The sequence below is a fragment of the Osmerus mordax genome, chromosome 4 (assembly GCF_038355195.1).
Source record: "Osmerus mordax isolate fOsmMor3 chromosome 4, fOsmMor3.pri, whole genome shotgun sequence".
Lineage (NCBI taxonomy): Eukaryota > Metazoa > Chordata > Actinopteri > Osmeriformes > Osmeridae > Osmerus > Osmerus mordax.
Genome location: NC_090053.1, coordinates 19,324,868 through 19,349,521, shown reverse-complemented (window position 1 = coordinate 19,349,521; position 24,654 = coordinate 19,324,868). Strand labels below are relative to the sequence as shown.

The window sequence follows — 24,654 nt, the reverse complement described above, 5'->3', positions numbered from 1 at the left end:
GGAGACCACTAGCACGTCATGAGAGCGATTTCTGAACCGTCATCTGGCAACCCAGAACAACTTGTCCAATCACAGACATACAAACGCCAGACGAAAGAGTTGTATAGGGAAGCGGGAATTTCATAGGAAATAAAACACTATAATTAGCTAATCATCACAGAAAAAGTTACGCTTTTCATATTAGTAGTAAAGAGTCGATTCAGGTTAACGTACAGCATGAGGGCTGACGTGGAGAAGATAGTTACCTTGTCCAACGATGAGAACATCAGCGAACTGGAGAAGTATTTGTCTTCACTGACGGATGAAAAGGTTTGACTATTAGCCTACGTCGCTAGTTATCGAAGAAGCCAGCTAGCTACACCTTCCATAGCTGCACACACCCATGCAGACTGTATGATCACTGTTAACCACAGTCTCTGATGGCTCTCCTCCTAGTTGATTACGATGGTGACTACCAGCGCGCTGAAAGGAAAAGACATAGCAGCAGTGATCAAAGGCATCTTCAAAGGTGACGCATGACAGCTTGCTAAGATCTTAGTGGACTAGCTTGCATATTGTCTGTTCGCTAGTACACTTCAAAGTATGTATAAGTATGTATGCGTGTGTGTTTTGTGTCAGGTTCACCGCCAACTGCTGCTCAAGGGGCTACCCGCAGGCTGCTAATCTACCAACACTGCATCCCCCTGTGTGAGTCGGGAGATCTCCAGACGGAGGTCGCAGCTGACATCATCGGACTGCTCATGTTGGAGGTAAAATATATTCGTCGTTGCGCTTTAGGAGCGCATAAAAGACAAGCGTCAGGGGGGTGTTATGAGCGCCTTCTACGTGCACCAATGGTTGTAACGGACTCAGACATCTACTGAGGTGGCTTTCATATTCTAGCAGGTTAGAAAGTAGCTGAAATAGCTACCTCAACCTTTACTCCTGGCCTCTCTCTCTCTCTCTGTCTGTCTGTGTGTCTCTGTCTCTCTCTGTCTCTATGTGCAGACCCACAGCCTTCCTGGACCTTCTCTGGTTGACCTGGGATCGCTGTTTGTGGATGCCATCAAGGCAGGCAAGATGGGCAGTGGCAAATCCCTGGAGCTGTTCCCCACCGTGCTTACAGCTTTGGCTGCCACCGACACTGTGTCCTACGGCAAAGGTAGCTGCGTGGATGAGGCAGGCTGCTGAGGCATAGACTACCTGCGTACCATCAAAGGGAAATCCCCAGTCAGCATTGATTTACCATGGGTGTTTACCTGGTCGTGCTTTGCATTGCTTTGCTCCTGTCCTTAAACATAAACAGGGGAGCTGAATGGTGAAGAGTACAAGAAGCAGCTCATCAATAGTCTCTGCTCAAGCAGGTAAGCCCTCTCACGAGAGCAGAGTTACTGTAAAGCTCAGATCAATCCTTCCTGCGTTGGCAGGTGACATGTTTAAAACATGTTTTTTCCGCAGTCGTAAGCCGTAAGTATAAAATGTTTTCCTGATCGATGTGTGTGTGTGTGTGTATATATATATATATATGGTGTATGACATTTCCTACAGTATACGTTTAACATGTTTTCTACAGTTAGTAAAGATGGTGGAACATGTTCCCCACAGTTTGTAGTATACATGATTTAACATCATCCAGCCTCTAGTATACAACGTGTTTTTGCTGTGTTGCTCTCAGATGGGACCCTCAGTGTGTGATCCACCTAACCACCATGTTCAGGTAAAACTGTCGGCATGGATACAAACACACATGCCCCCCTGCTACCAAGTCTCCCCTTTCACTGTTGTTTCACTGAGGTTTTTTAGACCTGGATAGGAACAAAAGTATTTGACGTTTGTTTCCTGTCAACTCTTCTTACCAGTTAGGGTTCAATGTTGAGCTTGATGTTGATCTCCGAGGAGCTGCCTTAAAATAGGACGTTTTGCACGCCAGGTGAACCACATCAAGATGGGTAACATAGGTGACGTCTTAAACCACCCCACTGTCTGTGTACCCTGTCTCCAGGGATGTTCCGCTCGCTCCAGAGGAACTACAGTTCCTGGTGGAGAAGGTGCTGAGGATGTTTCTCAAGCTGGACCTGCAGGAGATCCCCCCTCTGGTCTACCAACTCCTGCTTCTGGCAGGCAAGGTGGGTGGGTGTGTGGGTGTGGTTAGTTCATGTAGCACAGGGAACGGCTGTGCCTAAATGACCCAGTGTGGGTGTGTCTTCCAGGGCTGTCAGAAGATGGTCATGGAAGGAATCATCAGCTACTTTAAAGAGCAAGATCTTTGTCAGAAAGAGGAGCAGAAAGAAGGAGAGTGAGTGATCAAAATAGTCTGCCAACTTCGTCATGCGGTCCACCTCACCTGTTTGTCTTCATTTGTCATGCTCCGCATCCATTTCCATGAATCCCATACCTACCTCCTCTCTCTCCTCCAGGGGCATGGAGGTGGAGGCTCAGTCCATCCCTCAGGACCAGCTGAGGCACGTGGAGGGCACCGTCATCCTCCACATTGTTTTTGCCATGCGGCTGGACCATGAACTGGGCAGAGAGTTCCTCAAAGGCCTTAAGGTCTCCGATGCTGCATCTTACAAACACCGCTATGACCCCGGCCTCTCACACACGTTCTCTTACATACTCACACGCTCCCTCACGAACCAGTCTGGGTCTTACACACTCACACGCTCCCTCACAAACCAGTCTGGGTCTTACACACTCTCACACGCTCCCTCACAAACCAGTCTGGGTCTTACACACTCTCACACGCTCCCTCACAAACCAGTCTGGGTCTTACACACTCTCACACGCTCCCTCACGAACCAGTCTGGGTCTTACACACTCTCACACTCCCTCACGAACCAGTCTGGGTCTTACACACTCACACGCTCCCTCACAAACCAGTCTGGGTCTTACACACTCACACGCTCCCTCACAAACCAGTCTGGGTCTTACACACTCACACGCTCCCTCACAAACCAGTCTGGGTCTTACACACTTGTAGCGGGGTTCGCTCGTTTAAGATTAGCAATACTTAATTTATGATAAAGTATGTAGTTCTTGGGGGCACCACCTCTTATTGTTAAAGGGATAGAGGAAACCTTATTGAATAATATTGAAATAATAGCCTTCGTAATAATCATTCTAATCTTAAGTAGTGAATTCTATGAAAGTAGAGCAGATCAGATAACGTGAGGGATAACGCGAGTATTATAAACAATGATTTATTTAAGGAAATGTAATTATAATGAACAAATACCAGAGAAGTTATAGGTTAGTTGAAAGTGAGTTGAGTTGAACTGTATACAGTAGGTCCTAAACTATGATGAGGGTTGGTACAAGATGGTAGGTTGAGAGCGTGTGGGGAGGGGGAAGGGAGAGAGAGAGAGGCTTCTGGAGAACAATGGGAGAGTATGTTAACTAATCCTAACAAAAGTTAGGTTAAATCATTTGCAAACTAAAATCAAACGTAACAAATTAAATCACAATATGCCAATGTTCACAAGTAAGAAATGTAACAATATCGCAGTTACTGTTGTCAGTTTGAAGAAGAAGAGTCAAAGTTCCATTCGTCGTTGTCAAACGGTTAGAGCAAAGGAATCTTTCGTTCAAGTTCCTCGTGGTCCAGTGAGTTGCTGATTGAGAAGGATAGGTCAGATGTGTCGCGAACACTTCCGGTGAATCCTTGCAAAAAAGCCAGGATTGCTTGTGCGTCGAGGTTTTATAATCCTTGCGAAAGGGGGTATCCTTTTGGAGGTGAACTCTTTGATTGGTCAGTTACTCCCAACTGGGCGTCCATCCTGAGATTGACGTATGGGTGTGAAGTGGTTGATAACTTTTCAGAGTTCAGCTATTTCAAATGTCCATGTATTGCTTATACTTGAAAATATAACAATACAACATTCATAAATGGTTTAGTTTGTAGATTCGAATCATTTTGATATCAAGATTGACTGATTTATCATAACAGGAAAGGAAGTTACATTAAAACATCAAATTATATCAACACAGCCTTAAAGGGAAAGCATACATTATAACACATCAACTACTGTCATTGAAATAGTGTCCCTGAGCCATGTAGCCCTTGAGAATATGTTTGTAAATCCAGAAAAGTTAGTTCTTCCTTAAAATCCTTTGTCTCCATACTGTAAGGCCATTTTGGTCTACCTTCTGACCCCATGCTGGGCCAGAAGCTTTGAAGCTCCTGTTCTGGAGATAAGGACAAAGGGGGAAAACCCCCTTTCTCCTTGTCGGGGGTAGGGGAAAGGTGTGATGGTACGTGGTTTGTCTGTTGGCTCTGCTACACACTCACACGCTCCCTCACAAACCAGTCTGGGTCTTACACACTCTCACACTCCCTCATGAACCAGTCTGGGTCTTACACACTCACACGCTCCCTCACAAACCAGTCTGGGTCTTACACACTCTCACACTCCCTCACGAACAAGTCTGGGCAGCACTTAGTCACTGCCTGCTGGTAGTCGTTTTACTGTTGACATAACCATGATAGGTTTCAACTTTTTGCATTGCTGTTTTGCAGACACATCACGGGGAGCTGTGTCCTTTCAGCATCGCTCTGCTGCTCTCCGTGGCTCGCATCCAGCGCTACGAGGAGCAGGTGGGACGACGCACATCCCTTCTGGGGGTCTGATGTTCCAGCATTCCGACCCGCCGGCTGGCTGTTCTCCTCCATCTTATCTCTGTCAATCATCCTATCCTCCCGCCCGCCCAGGTGTTTGACCTCCTGAAGGCTGCCATCACCAGGGGCTTCAGAGACGAGCAGCTCCTGCAGGGCTCCAGGTTCCTCCAGGACCTGCTGCCTCCGCGCAGCAGCGTCGCAGCCATGATCCTGGACACGGTCAACAACAGGTTTGTGCTGTCAGCACCTAACCCCATCAGGGTTTCAGACGTGTATTAGGAGTCAGGTGGCTGAGCGGTGAGGGAGTCGGGCTAGTAATCTGAAGGTTGCCAGTTCGATTCCCAGCCGTGCCAAATGACGTTGTGTCCTTGGGCAAAGCACTTCACCCTACTTGCTTTGGGGGGAATGTCCCTGTAATTACTGTAAGTCGCTCTGGATAAGAGTGTCTGCTAAATGACGAAATGTAAATGTATTAGACAATGTGTCAGCTCATGTTTTGACCCTGCCTGCCTAGTGTGTTTGGCTGGGACCATGTGATCCAGGGACTGGTTCAGTTGGGGTTCATCCTGATGGACGCTTTTGGCCCCAAAGCCGGCCCATTTGGGAAGACCTCGGAGGGGGTCCCGACCACTGCCAAGACCCCCTCCCAACTGTCCTGTCGGCTGGGGGGGCAGGTTCTCCTGGAGGGCTTCAAGGTAGACTCCCTTGGATCACCAATCACACTCAAATGATTGTTGTATTCTGCGATTCTTAATTCGGCGTTATTACTCATCCATAACTAATTGTGCCACTGTCTTCACACGCAGATACATGAGCCAATCAGAGGCGAGATACTGGAGCAAGTCCTGAACCGACTGGTTACGAAAACAGCCTCTCCTGTCACTCATTTCATAGGTGCTGATGAACAGTCTTGGAAAGCAACTTCCTGTCTGCTCTTGTGTTGTGTCTGTGTTGTCTGACATCACTTCCTCTCTCTGTCCGGCACCTTCAGACCTGCTCTCCGACATGGTGGTCTCAGCTCCCATGATCCTCCTGGAGTCATCCTCTAAGGTGACAGAGACGTTTGACCACCTGTCATATCTGCCTCTGGCCACGGTGCAAGGCCTGCTCAAGGCTGTCCAGGTAACACATACACACACACACACACACACACACACACCCTCTCCTGGACACTTTATTTATCTGGGTGTTGTTTGTTTTCTGGTCCGTGATCTCCAGCCCCTGCTGAAGGTCAGCATGTCCATGAAGGATGCTCTGATCCTGGTTCTCCGCAAGGCCATGTTCTCCAGGTAGTGCCAACACTTCACCTTCTGCACCTTCTCATTCGCCGTACTGGAAACCTACTCTCATGAATTTATGGCAAGAACTTACCTCTTCCTCTTACCCCTCCTGTCTCCTTCATCCTCTCCTCCTTCCTCCACCCTGGCCTTCTTCCTCTCCTCCTCCAGCCAGCTGGACGGGAGGAGGTCAGCTGTGACAGGCTTCCTGTTGCTACTAAAGAACTTCCGGGTTTTGGGTAGTCTGGCCCCCAGCCAGTCCAGCCAGGCTTTCTCCTGTAGCCAGGTAAAGAGTGAGTGAGTGTGTGTGTATGAGGCTTTGGGTGTACGATACTGTGTATTGGTCAGGTGACCTGTGGTTCCTCCCACCGTCTGACCCCTGTGTCCCTGACCCCTGTGTCTCTGACCCCTGTGTCTCTGACCCCTGACCCCTGCCCAGGTCCAGGTGGACGTCCACTCCCGCTACAACGCTGCCTCCAACGAAGCCTTCTGTCTTGAGATTCTCAGCAGCCTGCGCCGCTGTCTGGGCCAGCAGGCTGACGTTCGACTCATGCTCTACCAGGTCAGACACACACCCACACACACCCACCCACACACACCCACACACGTGTGTGCTCAGCTACCCAGACACTGGAAGCTCTTCTGTCATACTAGGGTTTCCATGACGTCCTTCGACGCAACTCCCAGCTAACCAGCTCCATCATGCAGACCCTCCTCTCACAGGTGTGTGTGTGTGTGTATAAGAGAAAGTAATGCACGCTAGCTTAGTTGAATCATTCCCTCAACATTGTATTAACTATATTCCTTATGCTATGGAGAGTGTTAAGTAATGTTTGTGTGTGTGTGTGTGTGCGTGTAGCTGAGGAGGTACTACGAGCCGGAACAGGACCTCCTGCCTCCTGTGAAGCTGGAGCCGTGCATCACCGCTCAAGGAGACCAAGTCTACCTCCAGGAGCCTCTGGTAAGCCTTCCCCCTTGTGTGTGTGTGTACGCACCCAGCAGCAGTGTGACTGTCCCGCTCTCTCTCCCAGGCGCACCTGCTGTGCTGCACCGCCCACTGCCTGCTGTGGCAGCAGAGCGCCCGCCGCTCCGCCGAGGAGGAGGAGGACGAGGAGGACGAAGAGGACGGCGGCTTTCGGTCCGAGCTGCAGAACATCCTGGAGAGCGTGACCCGACGCATGGTCAAGAGTGAGCTGGAGGACTTTGAGCTGGTGAGCGGGTGCGCGCGTGTTAAGAAGCGGGGCGATAGATCCTCTTAGATAAGGTGGAACTTATAAACCCACTACAATGCACCTCCGGAAGGATCGGTTGTAAATTATACAAGTATACAAAGTAGTTGGAATAGAGTCAAATGAGAATAGGGTTAGTGCCTGTCATCTCACCTCTCATTTAAGGGGATATGTCTGCTCCCCCCAGGACAAGTCAGCAGAGTTCTCGCTGGCGACCAGTGTGGGGATGAAGAACAGCATATACGCCACCCTGGTGATGGGTGTGTATGAGGTGCTGCTAGAGTACAACTTTATCAAGGCCAACTACAGGTAACACACACACACACACACAGGTGTGAGGGGGGGGGGGTGACAGTCAACAGTAAACTGGTTCAAAAGCTGTGGAAGTATTTGAATTCCTCATAGAGGATTCACCTGTGTGTGTGTGTGTGTGCAGTAAGAGCCGTTTTGAGGAGCTACTGGAGCTGTTTAAGCGGTACCTCAAGCTGACTGAGATCCTGAAGGAGAAGTCTGGGAAGAGCCGCAGCTCTCGAAGCCCTCGCAGCCTGCTCTCCATGACCTTCGTCTCCACCCTCCTCACGGCACTCCTCAGGTGTGTGTGTGTGTGTGTGGGGGTGTGTGTGTGTGTGTGTGTGTGTGTGTGTGTGGACGCTTCCAGTTCCTTTCATAAACTTCATGTTATTGGTCTTTGGAATTGGCCGTGGTGTGTGTGTGTGTGTGTGTGTGTGACGGTAGCCTCTTTCACACAGCCTGTTCAAGGCGGGAATGTTGTCCTTCATGCCGCGTCGCAGTTCTGTATTAAAGCTACGAACACGGAATGGGGGTGTTATGGTGAAGCGGAGGAAGTGGCAAAGCCGAGTCAGCGACTGTGTAAAAGAGAGAGCCGCCAACGGCTGGGCCACACACACTAGACGCCGAGCCGACACGATGAGCGGCAATATTGAGACATCTCTGTTTAAAAATAGCTATGTTTCGTGTGTGTGTGGTTGTGTGTGTACAGGGACAGCTCTCAGAGCAGAGAGGAGGCTCTCTCAGTGCTGCGCTCCAGTGGCGAGTTCCTGCGCTACGCCGTGGGCGTGGCCCTGCAGAAGACCCTGCAGCTGGAGGAGACGGGACACACGGACGGCCCGGACGGCCAGAGCGCAGACAAGAGCTTCCGCTTCCTCTGTGACACCGCCAGGTAAGAGGGGCTCCGAGGGGGGCGGAGTCCAACACAGCTACGGGGCAGTGCTCTCTGCGTGGCGTCACGTCTTTCGGTGACATCACAGAGGCCGGCGTTCTCTGCTCTGGGATTCAGGATGTCAAAAATGATTTGATCTGCCATCACATGATAATAAAACGTCATAATTAATAATGTCTATGACTTCAGCACTAGAGCCCCCCCCCCCCCCCCACCATTGAAGGATAAACTAGTTCTTGACATTTTGCCTACATAAAGATGTATAATATACAAGTTGGAAAAGACTAAAACAGTAACGTAATGTGTTGCCCCGCCCGGCCCTGCCGCCCCAGCGTGCTGATGTGGCGCTACACGAACGTCCCCGGGGCGGTGGAGGAGGAGGCGGGGAGGAAAGAGCGCCGCGTCAGCGTGTCTCTGCTGTGTCTGGAGGGCCTGCTGCACGCCTTCAACACCTGCCTGCAGCGCTGCCCGCACAGGCTCATGCAGATGCTGTCTGCCATGGGTGAGACACACACACACACACACAAGTGCGAGCTCGCTCACTTCCTCGCACATACGGAACAAACACGAAATGTGAAACGAATCCAGCTATGCGTGTGTGCTCGTGTCGATGTCACTTCCTCTCTCTCTCTCTCTCTCTCTCTCTCTCTCTCTCTCTCTCTCTCCCCCCCCCCCCCCACCCGGTGTGTCAGGCCAGGAGGAGGACGGCTCAGAGAACGGCACCGTCACCGAGAAAACCTTCTTCTACATCCGTCAGTTCCAGGTCAGCCCAGGTGCAGAGCCTCCTGTCACACGCACGCGCACGCACACACGCCGCCGCAGCAGTTTGACCTGCTCGTGTGTCCTCCCACCCGCAGAGGGCGCTGTTGACCCAGCTGAGCGGAGGGGAGGACGACTTCAACAGCAAGGAGGCCCAGCTTCTTGTCAGCATCCTCAGCGTGCTGTCTCGCCAGCTGGAGCCCTCCTCTCCACAGGCAGGACAACCCCGTATTCTCTTCATAGGGGCCAGGGGAACCCTGTTGTCCTCATACACGCCATAGGAACCCTGTTCTCCTCATACACGCCATAGGAACCCTGTTCTCCTCATACACGCCATAGGAACCCTGTTCTCCTCATACACGCCATAGGAACCCTGTTCTCCTCATACACGCCATAGGAACCATGTTCTCCTCATACACGCCATAGGAACCCTGTTCTCCTCATACACGCCATGGGAACCCTGTTGTCCTCATACACGCCATAGGAACCCTGTTCTCCTCATACACGCCATAGGAACCCTGTTCTCCTCATACAAGCTATAGGAACCCTGTTCTCTTCATAGGGGCCAGGGGAACCGGTAGTCTGCTCGTAGTTGACTTGTTCTTCCCTCTCCCCTCTCCCAGTTTGTTCAGATGCTAACCTGGGCGGTTAAGGTCTGCAAGGAGACTAGCTTTGGTGAGTAGATGAGAGGAGACTTCAGTGTAGTATGGCTCTACCATGTTTACATGTCTGGGTCTCTCCAATGTTCCGGTTCTTCCTGTCCCTGCCTCCCTGCCTCCCTCAGAGGATGTGGGGTTCAGCCGGGGCCTGCTGTCTCTGCTCTTCAGCCTGCACGTGCTCCATAAGAGCCCGGTTAGCCTGCTGTGGGAGCTCTGCCAGGACCTGCACAGTCAGCTGGGAGACATCGACCAGGTGCTGACCCCTCCCCCCCCCCCCCCAGTACGACCACTGCTGCTGACCACACCGTGCTGATGTCGTGTCTGTCTGTGCGTGCAGGACGTGGAGGTGGAGAAACAGTGTCACTTCTCCCTGGTCAACGTGAAGACGGCCAGCCCCACCACGGTGAGTGGAGCACTCTGCCATCTGGGCCTGTCCTGGTCAAGCCGTCCCGGGTCTGGCCTTATGTATGTATGTGTGTGTGTGTCCAGCTGCTGGTGCTAGCCCAGATGGGTGGGGTTCTGGACGAGGTGGACTGGCTGATCTCCAAGAGGAAGGTTCAGCTGGGCACAGACAAGCTCAGCTCTGGTAGGGAGTTACAAACGCCATCCCATTATTCTGTGTTCATGTTTCCAGCTTGTGTGTGTGTGTGGTATATTTCCTGCTTTTGTGTGGGTGTGGTATATTTTCTTCTTGTGTGTGTGTGTGGTATATTTCCTGCTTGTGTGTGCAGTATATTTTGTGTGTGTGGTATATGTCCTACATGTGTGTGTGGTATATTTTCTGTGTGTGTGTGTGTGCGCAGCAGGGCCCAGCCAGGCCGCAGGGCAGCAGGACCCAGTGGAGAAGGCGGTGACCATGCAGCTGGGCACCCTCCTGACAGCCCTGAACGAGCTGGTCCAGACCGCCCTGCCAGCCGGGCCCTGCACCGACACCTTGCTGAGGGAGCTGGGCCGGGCCTACGGTCTGCTCACCGGCCTCGTCAAATACGTACGCCTCTTCCGTCACCGCGAATATTTACATTTAGCAGACGCTCTTATCCAGAGCGACTTACAGTAAGTACAGGGACATTCCCCCGAGGCAAGTAGGGTGAAGTGCCTTGCCCAAGGACACAACATCAGTTGGCATGACCGGGAATCGAACTGGCAACCTTCGGATTACTAGCCCGATTCCCTCACCGCTCAGCCACCTGACTCCCTTGTATATACGTCTGGTGTCGCACTAAACCTGCCGTCTCTCCATTACGAGGGACAACATTTGTCCGTCGTAATGTTGTCTCTCTCGCTGATGTCTCTCCTGGTCTTGCCTCTCCTCAGTATGTGCAGCTGTGCTCCGCCCCGCACGGCCTGCTGCCGGCACGCATGGAGAAACTGGTCAAGCTGTCCGGCTCCCACTTGACCCCTCAGTGCTACTCCTTCATCACCTACGTGCAGGTATGGTAGAACGGGCCCCGTTCACTCTTGGCTGTTCTCGTGTGCGTCACGTGACCCAATAGGGCCCCCCGTCTCTGGTTGGTCAGCTGCCGTCGCCCTGACCCCGTGTGCTCTCCTGCAGAGTGGAGAGCTGAGCGGGGGCGACGACCCCAAGAAGAGGAGGAAGGAGAAGGAGGGGTCGACAGCGGCCGCTTCTGTGAGGACACGAGAGAACGCACGCACGGAGCAAACGTTTTATTGACATCCACACAAAAAGAAGTGACTGCAGACGTCTTGTCTTGGTTGAAGCGTGTGTTGAACCCCCCCCTCCCCCTCCGGTTCCTCAAACCCTCAGGCCAAGCTTCTGCGAGAAACCAAGGCCATTCCGAACCTGATCTTCAGCATCGAGCAGTATGAGAAGTACCTCATCACCCTCTCCAAGAAGTCAAAGGTACTGTGTGTGTGTGTGTGTGTGTGTGTGTGTGTGTGTGTGTGTGTGTGTGTGTGTGTGTGTGTGTGTGTGTGTGTGTGTGTGTGAGGACCACGCTTCAGAGGTGGGATCAGGTCGAAATATCATTTCCACAGACAGAACAAGATGACTCGAGAAAAAGAAATAACTATACTTGGGACATTGTTTGTACATCTCAAACTTGGCGACACATTCAACAACAAAAACATCGAATGCAAAGGCATATTTTGCATGAAGAAAACAAAAAACGTTTTTCTGGAGTTGTTTTTCTGTTTAATAACTCCCTTACCAGGGATACACCCTGATATCTCAGTCTCTAGCCTACTCTCTTTGACATTGAAGGCTTGTGTGTGTGTGTGTGTGTGTCCTCCAGGTGAACCTGATGCAGTACATGAAGCTGAGCACGTCTAGAGACTTCCGCATCAACGCTGCCACTCTGGAGACGGCCCTGCAGGAGCAGGATCACAACCAGCAGGTAGGCACCCTGCCACCCTGTCCCCCTGTCCCCCTGCCACCCTGTCACCCTGTCACCCTGTCACCCTGTCACCCTGTCACCCTGCCACCCTGTCACCCTGCCCCCCTGTCACCCGTGTGTGTGTGTGTGTGTTCCATCCTGTCCTTCAGTCAACAGTGTCCCAGGAGCCTGAGGAGAGCCAGGAGCCGCAGAAGAAGAGAAGGAAGAAGTGATGGAAGTGCGCTTGGCCGTGGGGGACCATGGTTTCCCAGACTGCACCACTCCACAGGAAGCAGACTGTCATGTTGTTTTGTCCAGAGAGCCTTTAGTGATGTCCAGTATCTGATAGATATCCAACGCCTCACCTAGAGGAGAGCATGCGTGTCGTGTGCACGTTGTAAAGAGGAAAAAAGATTTGGTCTATTAAATATGTTTCATGGTTTCAGTAAAATTGTGTATACATTTGTTGTGTTGAAAACCAAACCTTTTCAATGATGCATATATATATGTGTGTCTTTTGAAAATGTTGCCCCTTTTTTTTTAGCTGCTTACTACTCGCTGCTACATTGCAGATAATTACATTTGTAAATACAATAAACAGTTTTTTTATGTAACCCTCAATGGAAGAGTGTCTTTGCGCTTTACTTTGCGTATGTTAGCTTGAGGGAGTTTGGGATGTGTCAGTGTGTGTGTCAGTGTGTGTGAGTTGGTCTCACCCTGGGGCAGGTGTGTGTGTCAGTGTGTGTGAGTTGGTCTCACCCTGGGGCAGGTGTGTGTGTCAGTGTGTGTGAGTTGGTCTCACCCTGGGGCAGGTGTGTGTGTCAGTGTGTGTGAGTTGGTCTCACCCTGGGGCAGGTGTGTGTGTCAGTGTGTGTGAGTTGGTCTCACCCTGGAGCAGGTGTGTGTGTCAGTGTGTGTGAGTTGGTCTCACCCTGGGGCAGGTGTGTGTGTCAGTGTGTGTGAGTTGGTCTCACCCTGGGGCAGGTGTGTGTGTCAGTGTGTGTGAGTTGGTCTCACCCTGGGGCAGGTGTGTGTGTCAGTGTGTGTGAGTTGGTCTCACCCTGGGGCAGGTGTGTGTGTCAGTGTGTGTGAGTTGGTCTCACCCTGGGGCAGGTGTGTGTGTCAGTGTGTGTGAGTTGGTCTCACCCTGGGGCAGGTGTGTGTGTCAGTGTGTGTGTCAGTGTGTGTGAGTTGGTCTCACCCTGGGGCAGGTGTGTGTGTCAGTGTGTGTGTCAGTGTGTGTGAGTTGGTCTCACCCTGGGGCAGGTGTGTGTGTCAGTGTGTGTGTCAGTGTGTGTGAGTTGGTCTCACCCTGGGGCAGGTGTGTGTGTCAGTGTGTGTGTCAGTGTGTGTGAGTAGGTCTCACCCTGGGGCAGGCCGTATCTGCGCTCCAGGCCCGTGGGGTTGGAGGGCGTCACACAGTCCATGGTCACCTCCTTCCTCAGACACTGGTCCACGTCCACCGCGCTGAAGAACGCCACGGACTGCGGCAGGTCCTGCATGCCCAGGGCATGGGCAAACATGCACCTGCACCGCAACATGGACACGGTTAGTGGGGTGGGTACTGACCGTGGGGTTAGTACTGACTGTGGGGTTGGTACTGGCAGTGTGAGCAGGTTGGTACTGACCGTGGGGTTGGTACTGACCGTGTGAGCAGGTTGGTACTGACCATGTGAGCAGGTTGGTACTGACCGTGGGGTTAGTACTGACTGTGGGGTTGGTACTGGCAGTGTGAGCAGGTTGGTACTGACCGTGTGAGCAGGTTGGTACTGACCGTGGGGTTAGTACTGACCGTGTGGTTGGTACTGACTGTGGGGTTGGTACTGGCAGTGTGAGCAGGTTGGTACTGACCGTGGGGTTAGTACTGACCGTGTGGTTGGTACTGACTGTGGGGTTGGTACTGGCAGTGTGAGCAGGTTGGTACTGACCGTGTGAGCAGGTTGGTACTGACCGTGGGGTTAGTACTGACCGTGTGGTTGGTACTGACTGTGGGGTTGGTACTGGCAGTGTGAGCAGGTTGGTACTGGCAGTGTGAGCAGGTTGGTACTGACCGAGTGAGCAGGTTGGTACTGACCGAGTGAGCAGGTTGGTACTGACCGTGTGAGCAGGTTGGTACTGACCGTGGGGTTAGTACTGACTGTGGGGTTGGTACTGGCAGTGTGAGCAGGTTGGTACTGACCGTGTGAGCAGGTTGGTACTGACCGTGGGGTTAGTACTGACCGTGTGGTTGGTACTGACTGTGGGGTTGGTACTGGCAGTGTGAGCAGGTTGGTACTGACCGTGTGAGCAGGTTGGTACTGACCGAGTGAGCAGGTTGGTACTGACCGAGTGAGGAGGTTGGTACTGACCGTGTGAGCAGGTTGGTACTGACCGAGTGAGGAGGTTGGTACTGACCGTGGGGTTAGTACTGACTGTGGGGTTGGTACTGGCAGTGTGAGCAGGTTGGTACTGACCGTGTGAGCAGGTTGGTACTGACCGAGTGAGGAGGTTGGTACTGACCGTGTGAGCAGGTTGGTACTGACCGAGTGAGCAGGTTGGTACTGACCGAGTGAGCAGGTTGGTACTGACCGTGTGAGCAGGTTGGTACTGACCGTGGGGTTAGTACTGACTGTGGGGTTGGTACTGGCAGTGTGAGCAGGTTGGTACTGACCGTGTGAGCAGGTTGGTACTGACCGTGGGGTTAGTACTGACCGTGTGGTTGGTACTGACTGTGGGGTTGGTACTGGCAGTGTGAGCAGGTTGGTACTGACCGTGTGAGCAGGTTGGTACTGACCGAGTGAGCAGGTTGGTACTGACCGAGTGAGGAGGTTGGTACTGACCGTGGGGTTAGTACTGACTGTGGGGTTGGTACTGGCAGTGTGAGCAGGTTGGTACTGACCGTGTGAGCAGGTTGGTACTGACCGAGTGAGCAGGTTGGTACTGACCGAGTGAGGAGGTTGGTACTGACCGTGTGAGCAGGTTGGTACTGACCGAGTGAGCAGGTTGGTACTGACCGAGTGAGGAGGTTGGTACTGACCGTGTGAGCAGGTTGGTACTGACCGAGTGAGCAGGTTGGTACTGACCGTGTGAGCAGGTTGGTACTGACCGTGGGGTTAGTACTGACTGTGGGGTTGGTACTGGCAGTGTGAGCAGGTTGGTACTGACCGTGTGAGCAGGTTGGTACTGACCGTGGGGTTAGTACTGACCGTGTGGTTGGTACTGACTGTGGGGTTGGTACTGGCAGTGTGAGCAGGTTGGTACTGACCGTGTGAGCAGGTTGGTACTGACCGAGTGAGCAGGTTGGTACTGACCGAGTGAGGAGGTTGGTACTGACCGTGGGGTTAGTACTGACTGTGGGGTTGGTACTGGCAGTGTGAGCAGGTTGGTACTGACCGTGTGAGCAGGTTGGTACTGACCGAGTGAGCAGGTTGGTACTGACCGAGTGAGGAGGTTGGTACTGACCGTGGGGTTAGTACTGACTGTGGGGTTGGTACTGGCAGTGTGAGCAGGTTGGTACTGACCGTGTGAGCAGGTTGGTACTGACCGAGTGAGCAAGTTGGTACTGACCGAGTGAGGAGGTTGGTACTGACCGTGTGAGCAGGTTGGTACTGACCGAGTGAGGAGGTTGGTACTGGCAGTGTGAGCAGATTGGTACTGACCGTGTGAGCAGGTTGGTACTGACCGTACTGACCGTGGGGTTGGTACTGACCGTGTGAGCAGGTTGGTACTGACCGAGTGAGCAGGTTGGTACTGACCGAGTGAGGAGGTTGGTACTGACCGTGTGAGCAGGTTGGTACTGACCGAGTGAGGAGGTTGGTACTGGCAGTGTGAGCAGATTGGTACTGACCGTGTGAGCAGGTTGGTACTGACCGTGGGGTTGGTACTGGCAGGGTGAGCAGGTTGGTACTGACCGTGTGAGCAGGTTGGTACTGACCGTGGGGTTGGTACTGGCAGGGTGAGCAGGTTGGTACTGACCGTGTGAGCAGGTTGGTGATCTGCAGCGCCAGAGCAGCCTGGTAGCGGTCCTGGCTGCGCACCAGGTAGCGGACCTCGTCGTGGATGCTGATGCAGAAGCGGCCGTCGATGTGGTGCTCGTCCATCAGCCAGCGCATGGCCACCAGCATCAGGTGGAGGTAGTCCACCGCCGAGCTCTGCACCACCCAGTTCACCCTGCTGGTGATGAACTGACACACACACACACACGCTGTCAGTCTATATTCTCAATACAAGCATCCATGTGTGAGGGGGAGGGACGTCTCTCACCTCGTCCCTGACGGCCTGGGGCTCCAGAGCCCGGCTGATCCGGCACCCCAGGACCGGTGTGGCCGGCTGAGGGGAGTGGGCGATGCTCTCCAGCTTGTTGAACATCTCCGACTCGGTCCCTCCGGCCCACACGCGCTGGCCCACCATATCCCACTTCCTCCTCCGAGAGCTGCAGAGAGAGCCACGGTTATAGTATGACCGGAAAACAGGACGGAGCAGAACACCCGTCGCAGGGTGAGGAGGCGTGTCCGGGGGGGGGGGGGGGCGTTCCCCTCACCTCTGGGCGGCCAGCCGGCTGATCCGGCGCAGCTCCTGCAGGGACACGTTCCCATCCTCCTCCCTCTCCACCTCCACGCCCAGCTCCGCCATCAGCCACTCCCCCTCCTCCGACAGGCGGTAGCGCCGGACGCCCTTGGTCAGGGCGTACATCTGCCGCGCCTTGCCGGCGGCCTCTTCCTGGCTGAGCCGGTGGTTGAACTGCGTGAGCAGGCGCTCGGCGAACGGCTGGCCGGCGCCGTAGATGCGTCCGTAGTTGAAGACCTTGGCGTGCTCGCGGCTGATGCCCACCGTGTCGGCCGTGCGGCTGTGGAGGTCAGTGCCTTGGCTCTTCTTCCCCTGCAGCGTCATCCAGCCGAACGCCGTGCAGCCTGGACACACACACACACACGGTCATTAGTTTGTGGTTTCTTGTCTGGCAGATTTGGGGTCGGCTGTTTTCCGCCCCACGTCAACATGGCGGCTGGCGCCGGGCGGAGCGCGTCTGACCGTGCATGCCGCCGAAGTGAGCCTCCCCCAGCACGGCGGCGATCCACAGCTCCTGGGAGTCCACGTCCGCTCCCACCAGGTGGTACCCAGGGGGCACCTGGACCAGGGCCTTCAGCTCACTGCCCACTCGGTCCCTCTGCAGCAGACACACACACAGTCCTGAATGAGGGAGTCAGGTGGCTGAGCGGTGAGGGAGTCGGGCTAGTAATCCGAAGGTTGCCAGTTCGATTCCCGGTCATGCCAACTGACGTTGTGTTCTTGGGCAAGGCACTTCACCCTACTTGCCTCGGGGGAATGTCCCTGTACTTACTGTAAGTCGCTCTGGATAAGAGCGTCTGCTAAATGACTAAATGTAAATGTAATGAGTGGCCCAACAGAACCTGGTCTCCTGGGCCACACCAGAACCTCAGATGGTCTCCTGGGCCACACCAGAACCTCAGATGGTCTCCTGGGCCACACCAGAACCTCATCAGACGGTCTCCTACCCGGGCATTACTGGCGGTCAGCCACGTCGGTTCCACTGCCCTCCTCGTCACCGTTCCCGCGGTGACGACCTGGGGTAAGATGGCACCATACTGCGCCTCCTCGTCATAGTCCTTGTGCCTGACAGAGACAGGGTTCTGATGACTGAGCCGGTCCACATAGCACAGGTTGATACAGACATGCGAGGTGGGTCAGAACTACAGACCTGCTGACTGTCCGAGGCAGCTCTCCCTTCCTCAGCCAGACCACCCTCTGGGAGCTGGCACAGCAGAAGCAGCGGAAACAACAAGTAGAGGCACAGTACAAACACAGTGAAAACAGTAGTGTTGTGATGTTTTCACATACTAACAATCTGTCTCATTTCTTTTTTCCGTCTCTCGATTGTATTTGATACAGAGACAGACAGTAGAGAGAAAGCATGTTGGGATATGACATAATCATTTCAAATACCGTCTGATTCCTGTCTATTGCCAAGCATGGTCTGGAGATACTGTACCTGATGCGCTTGTGGGCGTTCCTCCAGAAAGAGATCATCTTGTTGATCTCCAGAGCGCGCGTGGCGTTGGTGCCGCCCCGGCCCGCCCTCAGAGTGCCGTCCTCCATCTTGGACAGGAAGTCTTTGGAGAAGGGGCTGCCCACGTTGTTGTCATTCCCGTCCTGCAACACACAGCGTCTCTCCTCTGTTATCCTCTCCCAGCACCGGCGGTGCTGTTAGTCAGCACGTCACATCACGCATCACTTCCTGTTCCTGTACCTTGTGAGGCAACTTGAAAAACCAGCAGCCTGGGATGTCCACGTCGTTGCGGGGACCGTTTCCATGGTGATACGGGCAGTGACTCTCTCCTGGTGTGTGCGAGTTCAGATCTTGGCGTCCCTGTAGAAAGGGGCCAACCAGGACATCATGTGTATACAGCTCTGGAAAGAGTTGACCCACCGCTGCACCTTTTCCTTTCATTTAAAAAGAAAGTTGAGAAGGACCATTTTGACAGGAACAGAAGGGTAACATTTGCAGTGGCCTCTCAAATGTTACCCTTCTGTTCCTCACTCGAAATGGTCCTTCTCAACTTTTTACAAAAACGAAAGAAAAAGGTGCAGTGGTCTCTCACTTTTTTTCCCCAGAGCTGTATATCAAAACCAAGAATAAAGACATGGCCGATGTGAACCGACCTTTCTTTTCTTGGCGCTCATCTCTCTCGCCCCGTTCTCTTCATCTGGTGGGCTCTCCAGGCGGCTCAACTCCTCCACCTACAGGTGAGGAGTGACATAGGAACTGGGTCGATTGACCATCTGGGTTGGGGGGGGAAGGCGCCACGAGGTGTCTGTAATACACCTGTCTGTCTCTCACCGTCTGCCAAACCACGAGGTGTCTGTAATACACCTGTCTGTCTCTCACCGTCTGCCAAACCACGAGGTGTCTGTACTACACCTGTCTGTCTCTCACCGTCTGCCAAACCACGAGGTGTCTGTACTACACCTGTCTGTCTCTCACCGTGTGCCAAACCACGAGGTGTCTGTACTACACCAGTCTGTCTCTCACCGTCTGCCAAACCACGAGGTGTCTGTACTACACCTGTCTGTCTCTCACCGTCTGCCAAACCACGAGGTGTCTGTACTACACCTGTCTGTCTCTCACCGTCTGCCAAACCACGAGGTGTCTGTACTACACCTGTCTGTCTCTCACCGTCTGCCAAACCACGAGGTGTCTGTACTACACCTGTCTGTCTCTCACCGTCTGCCAAACCACGAGGTGTCTGTACTACACCTGTCTGTCTCTCACCGTCTGCCAAACCACGAGGTGTCTGTACTACACCTGTCTGTCTCTCACCGTCTGCCAAACCACGAGGTGTCTGTACTACACCTGTCTGTCTCTCACCGTCTGCCAAACCACGAGGTGTCTGTACTACACCTGTCTGTCTCTCACCGTCTGCCAAACCGCAGTGTCCGTCAACATGAGGTCGTCTGAGGGGCCGCTGTCCTGACAGTCAGGCTGCTCCGTCCTCCTCTGGTCACAGTGCTCCCTGTACACACTCTCGATGGCCCTGCGGGGTCACACACACACACACACACCTGGGTCACTGTCCCTGTACGATGAAGAAGTAACATCCGTTTTTTCAATCGTATGCGCAAATGAACGACGCGAAAACCCCACCGGTGTGGGCAGACGGGGCCTGTGGCGCCCTCCGGTGGCTCGAGGTTGTCCCTGCGCCCCGGGACCAGGTAGCCCCAGCCGTGCTGCTCCGCGTGGTGCAGGGGGTAGCCGTCCCACGTCAGGCCCATCAGCTTGGGAGTCACCCTCATCTGGAGGCTCAGGAGACCGGCTCCAGGAGACCAGCTCTCCTCCTCGCTCAGCCGCGCACACAGCTTACGGTACCACCTGACCACAAAGAGGAGCTTACGGTACCACCTGACCACAAAGAGGAGCTTACGGTACCACCTGACCACAAAGAGGAGCTTACGGTACCACCTGACCACAAAGAGGAGCTTACGGTACCACCTGACCACAAAGAGGAGCTTACGGTACCACCTGACCACAAAGAGGAGACATGGAGTGGAAGCGGAAGGGACGGACAAAGGCCAAACAAATGGGAATACGGGTGGTGGGGGGGAATAAAGGGAGAGACCGAGAGGGGGAGAAAAGAGGTTTGAGAGTACGACGGAGGTGGAAGAAGGTTGAAGAGATGTCCCCACCCTGGATGCCCGGGCAGGTGCTGTCTCCTCTTGGGGAGCCTGCTCACGGTGTCCTTCAGCCTCTCCAGAGCCTCTCTGCCGGGGGGGGGCACCAGTAGCTCCTCCTCCGGGGGGGGCCCTGGGTCTGACAGCACAACAACACTGCCTGTGAACTGCCTGGTGGGGTTAAGCTGTCCACACAGCTATTTACAACAGCACTATCCATACGGGGTCGACCAGCCTCCAGCTTAGTGTTTCAGTAGTGTCGTGGTGTGTTTCTGGTCAGGGTCCTGGTCTTACCCTCCTCCCAGTCGGTCAGCGGGGTTCTGGGTGCTGCCTCGATCTCAGACCGCCTCTTCTTGCTCAATGTCACCTTCTTCTGCTTGAACTCCTGGGTGTCCCACTCCAGGTCCCACAGCCAGGGGTCCTGCTGGTACCTGGAACAGAGGCTGTCCGTCAGGAAACCGTGACGCACACACACACTCATGCAGGGGATGAGACAGGCAGCCTCCCCCACACACACACACACACACACACAGACCTGTCATCCTGCAGTAGTTGACAGGCATCGTCTGCCAGCCTCATCAGGGACTTCTTCATCTCTCTCTGCAGCTCCTCATACGTGTCCTGGGAGTCCTCCAGGTAGCGCCCCCAGTTTTGATTGACAGGCAGGTAGCTCACGCCCATCTCCAGCATGCCCGCAAATGTCACAGGGTGGGGGCACCTGGGGGGGAGGACACAGTGACTGGCTGAATCAGCGGCATACTGATTTGTTTGCTTGGCCAAGTCTGAATAACAATAAAAATCATACTCATCATAAATGTGGCTGTTAAACCCAGGACTTGGTCACTGACCTCTCCATAAACAATGGAAGTTGCTCTGAGAAGACTTGGTGAGTGGCCTCCACATCCAGAGCGCAGTACTGCATCAGCTCCTGCAGGGGGCAGCGCGGCACGTCCGAGTGGTAGAGAAGATATGACTGTAAATCTCAGGAACTTCAAGAGAGAACCCACGGCGACAAACACTGTGATGTACTTCCTGTGTCACATGGTCTTGTGACACAGGAAGTGGTCTTGTGACCACTGACCTGGAAGTTGCTCCTGACGTCGGCCATGCTGCCCTTGACAAAGATCTCCCTCGCCTCCTTCTGCAGCGGGGCCCCGCCCACATAAAGGGCATGCACGTCCGCCAGGTTGTTGATGCTGCTGATGTTCACCCAGTCCCACGAGCCAATCTACACAACAACAACACGACAACAACAACAGTAACCTGGGTGTTCGCAGACCAGAGAAAATACACGTCAGCCAAGCCGATCTTTGACCTAACATCTGACTCCCCTAGCCGGTTAGGGAGTCGGGCTAGTAATCTGAAGGTTACCGGTTCGATTCCCGGCTCTGCCAAATGAAGTTGTGTCCTTGGGCAAGGCACTTCACCCTACTTGCCTCGGGGGAGTGTCCCTGTACCACTGTAAGTCGCTCTGGATAAGAGCATCTGCTAAATGACTAAATGTAAATGTAAACATTGTTTAGCAAAGGTCCAGTTAGATGTTTAGAAAGTGTTGTTTACCCACCATGGGACCCTCCTTGCTACGGCCCACTTTCTTAATGTGCTCTTTGACCTCCTGGAGGCCCCGCCTCTTGCCCTTCTTGCTGGCCATCCAAAGCATCCGCTGGAAGCCCGTCAGGCCAGAGATGGCCATGTGGAGACTCATGGTGTCCAGGAAACGAGTCTTAGAACCCTGGGAACCCGAGAGAACCCTCACTGGTTACATTCTAGAATGAGACAGGCGCCGTTTGCAGTCAAATAATCGAGCCAGACTGAACTTGCCTCAATGACACAAATACTACCCTTCATTCTCATGTGTAAAGATGTGTTAAGCTTATGCCCGTGTCGCCATCTACCAGACCCAGTCTAACCTTCAGCAGGTACTGCTCCTTGATGTGTGCCCGGTCAAAGCTGACGTTGTGACCGACGACTAGCCTCTCCTTCCACTGCCCGCCCGGGGGGCGCACGCTGTTGGCTGGGGTCTCCAGGGGGATGAGGTCACTGGGGGTCAGCTGGCTGGACCATGAGTACCTTTCCTCTACCAGACGCTTACTGCACCACGAGTACCTGGGAGAACACGCACACACACTTCAGTCACGACTGAACTGACATTTGTTTCCAAAGTAACCTATTGCTGCTCATGTGGTAGATTACTGTAACATTGCCCGTCGAGAAGTCTCTCGAGTGTTTACCCCCCCCCCCGCACACACACACAAACACCCACCCACCCACCCCCACACACACACACACACACACACAGGGATTCTCTCACCAGGCAGTGGGTGAAACAGCGACGGCCAGTGTTGGGCAGTTCCCCTCTGCCATGCACACCTCCACATCAAACACCAGGCCAGGTTCCTCAGGAAAGTCCACCCTCTGGGCCTCCCCGCCTGGCCCGTAGCGTGTCCAGCCCAGCTGCCAGGCCCAGCTCTGGGGCATGGGAGGCAGTTCCCCCTGCTGGAGCAGGCTGGCAGCCTCCAGGTAGGGCAGGCTCTGCTTCTGGGCCAGCACGCGGAAGTGTCCGTCAATGTCCTCTCCATACATGTGAGGGAGGCTCAGCTCCACGTCGGGCAGCAGCGAAGTCTCCTTCCCCCACAGTTGATGTCGCTGGAGGTGCCTAATGCTCTTCTGCACCTCCTCCTCCCCATACTTCTGCTGGGCCCCGCGGAAGATCTGCTCCTGCAGGTTCCGGGACAGCATCTGGATGTTGAGGGGGTTGAGGCGGGTTTCCGTGGAGGCCTGGCCCTTGAGGGCGCTGGGAGGGCTGGAGTAGGAGCAGAGGAGAGCCAGCCATGGGCCTGGAGGAACGGGGCAGACAGGGCTCCACAGGGGGCGGTGTATCAGACGCAGCATTGGGTCTGCTCACCTGCGTCTTCCCTTGGACTTGGTCAGAAGAGGCATGATGCAAACTGAAAGGGAAAAAGCAAAGCTGCATGTTATAATTTTAAACACCCCAGCTTATTCTTTATTCTTTCTTTCTTAGTAATATTCTATCGTAGCCTACGTAATCTATGTTTCCAGCATGTTAGCTAACTTGCTAACCAGCTATATGTATTCAAAATAAAGAGACTAAACGCATTCTCAAGGCACAATAAAGTTGGTTCAAAATCTGTTCAACATACCTGGGAAACAATGAGATGCATTGCAGAGATTAATGAAGAGGAGATGGTAAATTATAATAAAAGTCCATGTGATTATACAGGACTACACCAAGCTTCTGTCGCTACAATGTGACACATGTAAACAACGCTTAACCGGATATCTCAAGATGCGTGAGTCGCCACTCGCCAGCGACACCCAGCGTTAAGGATGACCTACAGTGCTACGACTAAGATGCAATAAGCTTTCTTGTGATTATGTTACTAAAAGGTTTAATTATAAAAACGTGTCACTTTGCTATACATTTATGTTCAAGTATAGTAATAATAAGTTGAGATAATGTGACACACATTTTGTCGGCCGCGTGGCCTAATGGATAAGGCGTCTGACTTCGAATCAGAAGATTGCAGGTTCGAGTCCTGCCGCGGTCGATCTTTTAAAGTTTCTGATGAAAGGGATTCCCGAAACAGTTTTTGTCGATTGCTAACAAACAAAGGTGGTACGTGTAAGCCATCCCTCACAAAACCATTTTACAAAATTCCCACTGAGCAGAAAGACCATGTACCCCAGTCTATATATACACAATTCCCATTTTTTACACATTAGCCTACTCAGGTTCATTTAAACTTCGTGTCTGTTTTTAAATATATCAATCAATATTATCAGCCTATTTATGGGCATCGATTGAAGTAATAAAATGCAGGAAAGAATACTTGATTACATGCTATATTTGTTCAGTGTGAAACGGGAGGTTGAAACATGTTGGCTAGCTAGCCTAACCCTTGCTACATTATGCACTCAACCAGCCAAGGCATGTAGGTAGGTTTCTGAAGGCTTTCACTGACTTAAGGTAGCCTACTGAACTTCCGACCGGTTTGGGGGGTTTTGGGTTGAATGCCTCGTTAGTCAAACGAATTGATGATTGCCGTGTTTATGTAGAGAAGATCTAAGACCAGAACATTGTCTCGGCTGGATCCAAGTTCTCTGCACTAGTTGTATAATAAAATAGTTTCTATCGAAGGTGTGTCTGTTTTCTTTCTGACACTTCCTACATCACGTACAATAGTGAGCTGATGACCTCGGGGCACGAGCAGCAGTGATGCATATAAATGCTAAGTTCTGCCAGAAATGTCAGCCTTTCTGTATTCATAGCTTGCCTTGTTTTCAGTCTCACTCCCAACTCCGCCATGTACACACCTATAACCTTCTACACACACAGACACACACACACACACACACACACACACACACTCACACAATAAAGCACACTTCCATAAACATACACACAGGGATACTCTCTTGAGTGCTGAAGTTTATATGAA

The 24,654-nt window shown here is 53.1% G+C and overlaps 2 protein-coding genes and 1 non-coding gene across 3 annotated transcripts; 2 read left to right on the top strand and 1 right to left on the bottom strand.

Annotated features, from left to right (window-relative positions):
• Nucleotides 1-216: 216 nt before the first annotated feature.
• On the top strand, nt 217-12,317 carry fanci (FA complementation group I). The gene is made up of 36 exons (XM_067234528.1): nt 217-309; nt 436-508; nt 619-749; nt 988-1,141; nt 1,286-1,343; nt 1,655-1,696; nt 1,982-2,105; nt 2,190-2,275; nt 2,397-2,529; nt 4,496-4,573; nt 4,688-4,824; nt 5,109-5,289; nt 5,401-5,488; nt 5,586-5,716; nt 5,813-5,883; nt 6,043-6,157; nt 6,311-6,433; nt 6,526-6,594; nt 6,731-6,832; nt 6,903-7,082; nt 7,288-7,409; nt 7,537-7,692; nt 8,101-8,280; nt 8,613-8,782; nt 8,973-9,043; nt 9,138-9,254; nt 9,663-9,714; nt 9,824-9,951; nt 10,036-10,101; nt 10,188-10,284; nt 10,502-10,686; nt 11,013-11,129; nt 11,251-11,325; nt 11,464-11,559; nt 11,951-12,052; nt 12,202-12,317. The coding sequence occupies exons 1-36, from the start codon at nt 217-219 to the stop codon at nt 12,262-12,264; spliced, it is 3,966 nt and encodes a 1,321-aa protein (XP_067090629.1). The 3' UTR covers nt 12,265-12,317.
• polg (polymerase (DNA directed), gamma) lies at nt 12,120-23,482 on the bottom strand. Its single transcript, XM_067234527.1, has 22 exons — nt 23,356-23,482; nt 22,506-23,142; nt 22,105-22,300; nt 21,759-21,926; nt 21,276-21,422; nt 21,043-21,122; nt 20,730-20,912; nt 20,489-20,625; nt 20,210-20,333; nt 19,671-19,895; nt 19,443-19,560; nt 18,689-18,766; nt 18,276-18,395; nt 18,018-18,178; nt 17,727-17,780; nt 17,524-17,641; nt 17,039-17,174; nt 16,551-16,920; nt 16,274-16,442; nt 15,986-16,194; nt 13,398-13,558; nt 12,120-12,396 (listed from the first exon to the last, which is right to left on the bottom strand). The coding sequence occupies exons 2-22, from the start codon at nt 23,084-23,086 to the stop codon at nt 12,332-12,334; spliced, it is 3,600 nt and encodes a 1,199-aa protein (XP_067090628.1). The 5' UTR covers nt 23,087-23,142; nt 23,356-23,482; the 3' UTR covers nt 12,120-12,331.
• A 208-nt stretch (nt 23,483-23,690) lies between these two features.
• trnar-ucg (transfer RNA arginine (anticodon UCG)) lies at nt 23,691-23,763 on the top strand. The gene has a single exon. It is a non-coding gene; the product is annotated as a tRNA-Arg (tRNA).
• The last annotated feature ends 891 nt before the right edge of the window (nt 23,764-24,654 follow it).